This window comes from Acanthisitta chloris, unplaced genomic scaffold (genome assembly GCF_000695815.1).
Source record: "Acanthisitta chloris isolate BGI_N310 unplaced genomic scaffold, ASM69581v1 scaffold6731, whole genome shotgun sequence".
Lineage (NCBI taxonomy): Eukaryota > Metazoa > Chordata > Aves > Passeriformes > Acanthisittidae > Acanthisitta > Acanthisitta chloris.
In genome coordinates this window covers 6,873-17,246 of record NW_008656399.1, presented here as the reverse complement: position 1 = coordinate 17,246, position 10,374 = coordinate 6,873, and the positions used below count along the sequence as shown (strand labels likewise).

The 10,374-nt window shown below is 44.8% G+C and overlaps 1 protein-coding gene across 1 annotated transcript; it reads right to left on the bottom strand.

The window, feature by feature from the left end:
* Nucleotides 1–1,082: 1,082 nt before the first annotated feature.
* Nucleotides 1,083–8,862, bottom strand: LOC103811344 (Ig heavy chain Mem5-like). Its single transcript, XM_009084311.1, has 7 exons — nucleotides 8,814–8,862; nucleotides 7,814–8,135; nucleotides 7,770–7,781; nucleotides 3,785–3,840; nucleotides 2,332–2,616; nucleotides 1,647–1,709; nucleotides 1,083–1,201 (listed from the first exon to the last, which is right to left on the bottom strand). Exons 1-7 carry the CDS (start codon nucleotides 8,860–8,862, stop codon nucleotides 1,083–1,085), a joined length of 906 nt encoding a protein of 301 aa, XP_009082559.1.
* Between the last annotated feature and the right edge of the window lie 1,512 nt (nucleotides 8,863–10,374).

Sequence of the window (10,374 nt, the reverse complement as noted above, 5' to 3'; positions counted from 1 at the left end):
GTCCAAGGTCACTGGATAGGACAGTGGAATTTCAAAGGTTTTTCACCCAATCAAGCATAATAAAACTTTATTTTGATGTGTCTAAAGGAATTGCAGGTAACGAAAGAGAAAAACGCTCCAAAGAAGAAATGCAAACAATTCTGTAGACCTGTCTGAAGTGAATTCAGGCAGATGAAATTCTCTAAAAATTGAATTTATACAGTGCTCCCCCTGTGCCTGGGGGCCCTGAGGAGAAAAGCACTGCCTTTGGACAGCAATGTGATATGACCAGAGATGTTCTTTCTAAAGCACAGTAAGTATAAAGTTCAATTTTAAGTTTTCAAAACTGTCTAAACAATTTGAATTAATCACTGCAGTAGATAGAGGGGTAGGGGAGCAAACTATTCCTGCTTACAGAGAGATGAGGGAAATAAGAAATACCAGAGGTTGTTCTCACAATAATTCACAGCCAGACAAGAATTCAGCAGCATTAGCTGTCTAATTAGCTAAATCAAAGGATTCCAGATGGTGTTCACTGAAGAGCACTTTGATGAAGTAAAGAGACTCCTAGATCTACAGAAACTGGGGATATTTGTCGATTCTTCAGACCTGTGCACGTTGGTATCCTGTTGTGTGTTCTCTCATGCTCAGCCCATTGCTGCCTCACTCACTCAGGACCTGAAAGAGCAAACAATGCTTGGTTTAAATTCCTATCCACACTCAGTGCAGTGGTGCTGAGTTCCTATTAATCTGGAACAGAGTAGCCAAATTTTCTTTGTCACTTGGCTACCTGATCTTCAGAATTCTCCCTCCTTTTTCTGCCCCCACTTTGGCCTCTGAGATTCTCTCTTTATATTCTTGCTGATTTGGACATTTACCCAGACTTTGTGCTTTGCCACTTGAAACAACTAGCAGATTTCAAACAGAACCTGAGGTGCTCTGGATTAGCCTGATCTTGGGATAAGGTGAAATTTGGAGGTTACATTAAGCTATCCAATAGAAACAGGAGCTGCTGATCCTTGTGGGATCACAGAAAGATGCAAATGGTCACTCTTTGATCTCACCTCTTGTGTTCCCAGGGGCTGAATGAGGTGTCTCCTGCCTCAGAAGAGGAACAGCTTGGTACTCATGAGTGTGTTCAAGATGATGCTCTTTGCCAGCAGAACTCTCAACCCCAAAACCCCCATAAACAGCATATTCATTTTCTCCATTTTGACATTTGCTTTGGAAAGAAGAGGAGGGAAGAAAGTGTCATCATGATGTTATCCCCACCCTGCCACACACACACCCCCCAGAAAGAAGGGAAGTCCACAGATCATAGCTGGATGAGGGAAGAAGGAACAACAAAGTATGAGAGAGGAATGTATCAAGTGCAGGGAAGAGAGAAGAATTACCTTCCCACTGCTGTTCTATCCCATGGAAATTTATCAGCTCTCTAGTCTGTTAACATGTAGTAGCAGGTTATTTCTCAATAAGTATTTCTAATTCTGACATTTCTGCACCAGAAAAAGCAATTTTTCATGTTTTGGTATTGAGACCATAAAAATAAATGCAGCTTATTAGTTGATAACTATCTCTGATTCAGACGTTTCTGTACCAAAGACATTGCATTGTTACTGAATCCTCACTAACGTGACCATACTCTGATCTTCCTTGAGGCTACTAACCTTTTTTTGAGGCATCTGTGAGGTTGCAAACATTAACTCTTCCAAATCCTTCAGTCTTCTCTTCTGTTGAGTGATAGAGACACTCTAAGTTACACCCAAACTATATAAACCAAGAATTACACAAGCTCTTTTCCAACAGTAGCCAAGCAGTGTTGGAGAATCACATGGCAGATCATTAATTAATGATTACTTTGAATAAAAAACTAACTTTCTACACATGATTGCAGAAAAAAACCCCTCATTATGGTTGAGTTGTACTTTTCTCTCCTTTTTGAAGGGAAACAACAATTTACAAAGTAATAAATCAAAATATCCAGGGGAAAAAAAATTGTGTGTCCTTTATTTATCTTGTCCCTATAATTATTTCATCTTCAATAAAGGTAGAGTCACAAATGTTAGAGGGTTTGGTTATCTTCAATAAAGGTAGAGTCACAAATGTTAGAGGGTTTGGTTTTGTTCTTTCTTGGGAGGGGAGAAGTTTAGGTTGGTTGGTTTGTTTGTTGTGCTGAAACAGCTGAATGAAGGTAATGTTTGTTAGGTGTTTTGGAATATCTTATCTTCCCCTAAGTGCCTAAATCTCTTTCTGACTGCACTGACTTTCCTTGCTAGATCCTCAAAGAGCAGAAAAATATCATGGAAGAGTCATATCCCCAAATGACATGGCATTTGGGCCACAGCACTGTACCTGCCAGGATCACACTGTCTTCACCCTTGGTCCCTCTGTGCTGAGCCCTGCAGGTCACCTCTGTGTCTGGCTCCACTGCAAAGACCTTCGTGGTACTGTATGTCCCCTCAGATGTGACAAGAGGTGCCTTCAGGTCATACACCACGACACCCTTGGGCACATCAAGGCTGATGTTCTTAGGGTAGAAAGTCCTTGCCAAACAAGCCACGTTGACTTTGTTGTCATGTTGTTTGGGCTCCTTCGATTTGAGCACAATGACTTCTGGGGCAGATCCTTCTTGAGTGTCTGAAAAAGAAGCATCACTTTGGGATGACTTTGTTTTCTGCATAATTTTCTGAGCACTAAACCATCTACAGTTCAGACAGTCCTGCCACCCCTGACAGCTGAGGGTTTGTCTGTGTTTGTTTCTTCCTCCTGGTTGCAAAGAGCAGTTTAAAGACAGAAAGGGAGTGTAAGGGTGGGAGCTTCTACCTGGAGCTTCTAATCCCTTGGGCTCCTAAGCTTGTTTTTACTAGACCTCATATACATATATCTCAATTTCTTTAACTGAGGGACGTTGACATGAAGAATGGCACTTTCAGGAATACAACACAAATGATATGTTCCTTTAATCACTATATGTTTGGAGCCTCTCAGGAGGCAAAGCACCCACAGTGTGTCCTTTTGAATCTGGATCCTTCTCCCACAGGAACTGAAGCTGCATTCATCTACCCCAACATGGGCATGTAAGAGTCCTTAAATTTCAGAGGCAACCCAAGGTTTGTACAGGGCTGGATGATGTGAGCTGACACCCAGGAACATTGTGTCCTGCCTGGGGAGTGTGTGTTCAGCTGGTGTTTTGCAGCTGAATGTTTTAGGACAACAAAAATCAACTCAACAAACTCACTCATTGCCTCAGCTTCCACACAAAGTCTGGGGAAGATGGTCTATCCTCACCAAGGACTATGTTCCAATATTGAAATTGGAAATATTAAAGGCTTGCTCAGATTTCAAGCAGTTGCTGCAAAAAAAACTAGTGTGTCCTGTCTTTCTATGGGAACAACTTTTTCCTGAAACTCTTTACATCTCCTTTTTTTCCTTCCCACACACCTTAGTGTTCTACAGCAGAAAGCAAATACCTGTTTACACCTCATACTGAAGCTGGGCTAAGACTCCATCCCCACTGGGTATCACCAAGTCTTTAATTTAGCAGTGCAGCTGTGGAAGAGGGTGAGGATCTCAGAAGTAATCTTGATGTGTGCAGCTAAAAAACTCTTTCTGTTTTTCCTGAAACCTTTGTGAGCTAAAAATGAGCTGAACTCAAATGGCTGCAGAATACCTGTTCAAGAGCTCCAAGGCAGGAGAAACATCTCATTATACTATCACATCACATAGTCCCTTTGTCCACCTCACCACAAACTTCAGAAATAAATGTACTTAATAAATTCATGTTAGTAAAACAAATGGAACTTACTTGGCTGAAGCGAGAGAGGGATTCCAGTCCCAAACACAAGTCTGTCGGTTGCCACACTGTTTGCACACAGGCAGATAAACCACCTGCCTCACCACCCTCTGAAGGTGTATAAAACCAGGGAATAAAATGCCAGAGGGTGTCCAAAGGATCCATACGTGGACAGCCATGAAAATGTTCCAAAGTCAGCAAAATCACAAAGGCAGAAACCAGCAGTTTTGTTGTAGAGTGATCTTAGAACAGGCCAAAGTTTTAAAAACCCTTTTCTCTTCTATCACTGCAGTAAGCAGTATAATTCCAGGATAAGTGCACCTAGGAATTCTGCAGGTATCCTCTTCAATATATTCCCTTTTCCCCCTTCTTCCTCAAAATTTATTGTTCCTTTGGCAGTCTTGGGTTTTTGAATGAGACCTTGCAGTGTCTGTATCACTGTGCTACTCCAAGTTCTCAGCACAGTGATACACTCAGTTACAAAAAGTGCCTCTTCCTTCCCTTTTCCTGAGCAGTATTTCCTGTGAGACAGGGAGTCATATGCCCTATATGCCACCTAAGAGATCACACAGGCTTTAAAATAAGGACCTCCAGATGGATCTTCCACTTGACTGTCCTCAACCTGACTCTCTGGGTCCAGAGCCTCATAGCTGTTCTTTAAGGTTAACTGGGGAGATGATGGGATTCTTTTACCTCTTCCATTCCCCTTTCACTCTCCCTAATGCTGCTTAACCTTTCTCCTTCTTCCTTGAGCTTTGCCATCATGCAGAGAAAAACACTCATCTGCTCACATCATGCACAGGTGTGACTCACACTGTCCTCTGAAAGTAATGCCAGACCAAAGCATTCTGTGCAGCAGTGACCTGCACAACTGAGTCCTTCACAGAAGGTTCTGCCTGGGTTAGAACATTCCTCCTGGTCACAGCAGCAACAGCTTTTGCTCACATAGATACCATTGCTGGGGCTAGCTGAGTTGTGGGGGGGAAAAAAAAAAAGAAAGGAAAAAAAAAAAAAAGCAAAAACAAAGAAAGAAAATAAAGCAGGGTAGCTGTGTCCTACCTGTCTGAATTTCCTGCTCCCAGCTCTCCCTGGGGTGGTTTAAATCCCCCACCAACGAGCTCCATCCCACCCCTGGTCAGCTGTGAGAGCCTCCCACGAGCAGCTGAGCTCAGCTCCAAAATGCTAATCTCACCTCCAGAGTTGTCATCTCTCTGGATGAGCAAGTGCTGAGGGTCATTTCCTGCCTTGGGAAATCTTGGTGTTTTTAAAAGTGAGGTTGTTCTTTATTAGGTAGAGATACCTTGTTCCATGGAAGGAGTTCTTAAATGAGGATTTTTTGCTCTGGATGGTGCAAAGCAGGTTGAGCAAATACTGCGTGAGGGGCAAGTTCTGCCCCCTTAGTGCCACCTGAAACAGAAGCTTAATATGCAGGCAAAGAAAAATGTTGTTTGCATCCATCCCTCATGTGTAGGTTGGGCAGCAGAGCTGATGCCACTTCAGTGATTAGCAGGGAAACTGTGGTAGGGAGAGTCTACCTGTTATTGAAGATGCTATAAAAAAATGTCCTTGCAATGCAAGGATGTAAACAGAACCACATGGTACATACAAATTGATTAAGCCACTTGGTTTTTGCACTAGGAAAAAAGTATGAGCACCTCTTCCCCCACCCCAGACAGTGTTTTAACAGAGCAGCCCTTGAAAATGAACAGATCAGGGTTCTCTTACCCTGAGGCAGCAACTCTAAGGTAACCTCATGTTAACAGCTTTGTAGGAAAAAGAAGACCTGAGTACAAGAAATACAACTTAATACTGGTCTCTCGCTGCTGTCAAGCTGAGGGAGGACAGGAAGGAAGGGAAATGTATTGACATCTTGGAAAAACATAAAAATTACATCTGGCAGAAGACAATCAGGCAATTGTGAGCTAGTGTAGGATCAACTCAAATGAATGGGACAGCAAAGGGAAAGGGTACAAAACTGCTGGTCTGATCACCTGCTAAAGGAGTGTAGAAAAATGGCCATTTTCAATGGAGAAATTGGAGGAGAAAAAGACGTGGAAAAGGCAGGAAGGGTGGGAGAATTGCAGCACTAGATTGAGGTGATGGACAGAGTGACATTGCTGTGAGCTGAGATGAAGATATAGGAGCCCATTTCAATGATTATTCTCAGCAGTAGAATGTAGAGTCATGATCTGTGTGGCTAGTCAAGAAAACCAGATCCTCCCCATGGTGGTAGAGTCTTCTTAACTCTTCTTACTCCCAAGGCCTACATTTGAGGGAGTTCTCTGAATGTTTTGAAGAGACAGTTATGCAAAAAGTGCAATCGACTGAGGTATTTTATCTGTCTAAAGTAGCTTGGGAAGTGACAAATTTCTTCAGAACCACTTGTTTCTCTGTAGTGAACAAAAAGGGACACAATGAGTAACTTAGATGAAAAGTAACTTTTAAACTGTGGCAAGTGAAAACATGAATCTGCTGCACTGGAGTGCCAAAAAATCTGGCATGGCATACAGTGATTGTCCCATTAGATGTGTTTTCAGGATGTGGTTGTCTGTGGGACAATGATGCTGTGAGGAAATGGAGTGTGTTGCACCTTCAGGTTTGCCAGAAGTCAGTTTGTGCTGGGAGATCCAATCCCCTTTAACCACTGTGGCACTGATCCCACACAGTGATGAACAGTCATACAAAATCTGTCTCTGCATTTCAGTGTCAGGTGACACCTCTTCTTTGATGGTTTTTGAATGCTGCATTTTGTCCTCCTCTGCTCTTTTATTGCTGGAGTGACAGTCAAGACTGGGATCTACATTTTTGTTCAGGGACAGAAGTTTCATTCTGCAAGGATGTGACCTGGCCAAGTCTTTGTGCAGTGCAGGAGAGAAGTGGATGGATTCACACCAGATCATGGCACAGTCACATTTTCAAATCACAACTGAGTGAGACACTCAAGTATATTTTGTAATTTTTTTCATCAGTATCTTGCCCCATTCTTCCCTTTCAGAAGTCCATAAATCCAACACATAAGAGTACCTTAATTCCTTCATTTCCCTGGCCAAAGAAGAATACAGTGTCTGATCAAAGTGCACCTTTCAGCTCACTTTTTCAGCTGAGTCAGAGCAGCCCAATGTTTAACACCATACAATCCTCCCCATGTCAGCGTGAGTGGCACAGAAGTGTCTATACAAGGTGTTACACCACACATCCACAGGGAGATCTTCTTGCTTTGCTAGAAGATACAGTGACTTGGCTTGGGTGGAAGAGCTGAGTTTATAAAATTGTTTGGGCAGATCCACCTCCAGTTCTGAGTTAATTGTCTTCCAAGGAGGGAGACTCCATGACATCTCTGGGCAACCTGTGCTAGGGCTTGGTTGCTCTCACAGTAAAAAAGTGTTTCTTTAAGTTCAGAGGGAACCTCCTGTGTTTCCAGTTGTGCCCACTGCCTCTTGTCTTGTCATTGGACACCATTGGAAAGATCCTAGCTCTGTCCTCTGTATTTACATTCACCCCATCCCAAGTCTTCTCTTCTCCAGGACATCCATCCACCATGCCCAGATCCTCCAGGGCTACAACCCCTGTCTTTTCAGGAAAGTGCTGGGCACGTTTGGGCTGCAGAAGAGAAGGAGCCATGTGCTCTCCTTCAGCTCCCACACTACCTCAACAGCATCCCTGCCCTGAGAGATGCCCTTGGATGGTCCCTCTGCTCCCTTTCCCCTGGGATTGAAACAGCACCAGGATAACTGTGAAAAAAAAGTGGTGATGGTGGGGAAGTCTGTGAAAGGAGGTGAAAAGTCTGTGCTGTCCAAGGGATTTGACCTGCCCATAGGTCTTAGACACACATGACATTTTTTAAATCTAACTTCCATTATAAATGTCAAAATTTACTGCAAATTCTGTTACTCATGGATAGATTGGGAGTTCCACCATCTCTCAATACTAAATCTCACTGATATTTCCCAGGGCAAGCCCAAGCAACTGCCATTTTGAGAAAGGGCCCTATGACCACAGCAGTTCTCCCCTTTTTGTGCTTCCTCTGCCTGCACTGGCAGCACTGTGTTCTGCCTGGTACAGAAGTAGGTGGCTGTGTCCGAGGCTGTAAGGTCATGCAGCTTCATGGTGTTCTTGCCTTTGATTTTATCTGCAGAAAAGTTGGCTCGGCCTTGGAACGTTGGGGCATAGCCTGTGTTATTCCCAAAAGGATAGATCCAGCCTATAAATTGCAGCTGCCCTCCTGGGGTCTGACGGACAGAGTTCCAGGCATACTTAGGGCTATCCAGAGGTGTTCCCGTTACAGTACAGGTGAGTGAGAATGAGCTGGAGACCTTCCCTTCCTTAGGACCAGATGCCATCATCTTTATCTGGGAAAGGGTAGCTGGAAAGACAAAGGGCAGGTGTGAGAAAGCTCATGGATGCAGTGGTCCATCCTGGGGGTGGAGGGTGCACAAAGGCAGAAGGGTCACAGGTTCTGTCTGCCCAACTCTTGACTCCCAAAAGTGAGAGATGAGACCTGGGTTCTGCTCCTCTCTGTGTCCCTTTGGGGTTTAGTTTCTCTTCCATGGGCTGGGTACCCCAAAATGGCCCTGTGCTCCTGAGGTCCCTCTCAGGACCTGCCTTACATCCTGCAATTGCTGCCAAGGGGAGACATGACAGTATCAGAACCAATCTGTCCCTGCTCCTTCTCCTCCAGCTACAGCTGGAGCCAGCCCAGAGCCAGCCTGGCTCTCTCCATTCCCACCCACAGCAGGACAGTGCAGGGCTGAGTCATTCTCTGGGGACCTGGAGAGATGGGCCAAGGTACCATGGCATGGCAGAGCTCAGATTTTCCTGGATCACAAAGATCCAGCCTGGGTTCCCATCCCTTCCAGCCCTGGGACTGGTGGGACAGTGCAGGGCTATCTCAGACCTCCATCCTTCTATCAGTCCTCCAACCTGGGGAGGGCAGGATAGGGCAAAGTGTTTTGGGAATGATACAGGTCCCAGGCAGGGGGAAACATACCACCACCACCACACCATGTCTGTGTCCTCTTCCCAGAAAAGGGAGAGCTCTCACCTCTAAGGGCTGCAGCAAAGGTGATGACCAGTAGTATCCAGCGAAGCATTGCAGACCTCCCAGAGGAATTTGCAAGGTGCACAGAGAAGCAGGAAAGTAAAATTGTGGAGCTGAGAAGGGCTCAGACCTTCCTCTCTGGGTCAGCAGAGAAACACCCTGTCCTTCCAGTGCCAAAAACTCAGACTTCCTTGTAACTCCAGGCAGATTCACACCTTTTCTGAGCAACCACTTTGCAGCTGCAGGTACTTCACACCCAGGGGAGTTGGGCACCTGCGTCACTGCAGTCCTGGGTGGGACAGGAAACCACATTGCCTTTTTTATACTGCTAAACTTGCAGCAGAAATGCAGGGACCTCTTATCTCCCCAGGGCCCTCCACCCATCAGAGGCTGTGACCCTGGAGGTGACTGTGGTCACGCAGGTGGCTGGAAGGGACAGGCACAGCAATGAGGAGAGGATTTCTCCCTGGGAGTGATATCCTCCCTTCCTCAGCATAGCCCAAACCTGTTGACACACCATCAGCCAAGGGTCACAACTATCAGATTTGGTAGGATATTCCCTTCTGGCTCCTACATGTCCATGTCACTGTGAGGTGTGTCCAGCTAGCTTCCCAGCTAGCTTCTGCTTTGAGCTTCAGGGAGTTAGAAGCTTGCCTTATCTCTCAGAAACCTATTTTACTCTTTAATCTACACCACTGTGTATATCTATCCCTTCCTATATCTCCACCTAAAAACATTCCTGTTCCACTGTTCCTTGTGGAAGGTGGACATCACTAGATGCATCCTGGGCTTAGAGCACAGCTAAGGAGTGTTTTCCTGGTCATTAAGTTGTGTTGTGTGTCACTTTTGTTTGTTGACAATGAAATTGTCCTTTGCCTGTGTGCAGGCAGTTCTCTCAGGACAGAAGGTGGGAGATGGTGCAAAGGAGCTAGAACATCCAACTGATTTCACAGAGAAGTTTGATGTAATGAAAAGTGATGCAAGTCCCAGGGGGCACATGACAGAAATGATGAGGAGGTGATGAAGGAGTTTGTTGATACAGTGTCTGGCCTCAAGGAGACTCCTTTTCCTGCTCACACAGATCTCCTTAGCAGACCCTCTGAATCACTATCTGTTGGAGCATGCTGCTATCACTTCTCCTCTAAAGTGGAAAATATCCTTAAAAAATAAAAGTCCTTTCTTTCTAAATGGTCATTGTAATCTTCAACACCCACTACTCCCCTGAAACCTCTCCAATTAGCTGTACAAATCCCAAAGACTTGAAGAAAATTACAGGATTTTAATGAGCCCCATGGTGTATTTGGTTCTAAATCTGTGAATCTCAGACACTGAGAGGAGATTGAACAAACTGCTCAAGGAGGCAAAGTCAGAAGGAAATTCTGAAGTTTCTTGGAGTATTAATTGGCCCCACTGAGGACCATTACTGATAAAGCCTCCCCAAGGACTCATTAGTGCTGAAAATTAAAGGCAGTGATGAGAGGCAACATGCAGGTGGCTCTGAGGCTGAGTAAAGCCTTGATGTGTTTACCAAGCCAAACACCAAGCCCTGACCATCACTCTCCTT

What these genes read in the sequence shown, in the direction of transcription:
- LOC103811344 (XM_009084311.1), bottom strand. Translation starts at nt 8,862, where the DNA reads ATGCTTCGCTGGATACTACTGGTCATCACCTTTGCTGCAGCCCTTAGA. An exon ending in CTTTGCTGCAGCCCTTAGAG is followed by an intron (nt 8,136 to 8,813) that starts GTGAGAGCTCTC and finishes TTGTCTTTCCAG; the next exon opens with CTACCCTTTCCCAGATAAAG. An exon ending in CACAGATGCCTCAAAAAAAG is followed by an intron (nt 1,202 to 1,646) that starts GTTAGTAGCCTC and finishes TTCTTTCCAAAG; the next exon opens with CAAATGTCAAAATGGAGAAA.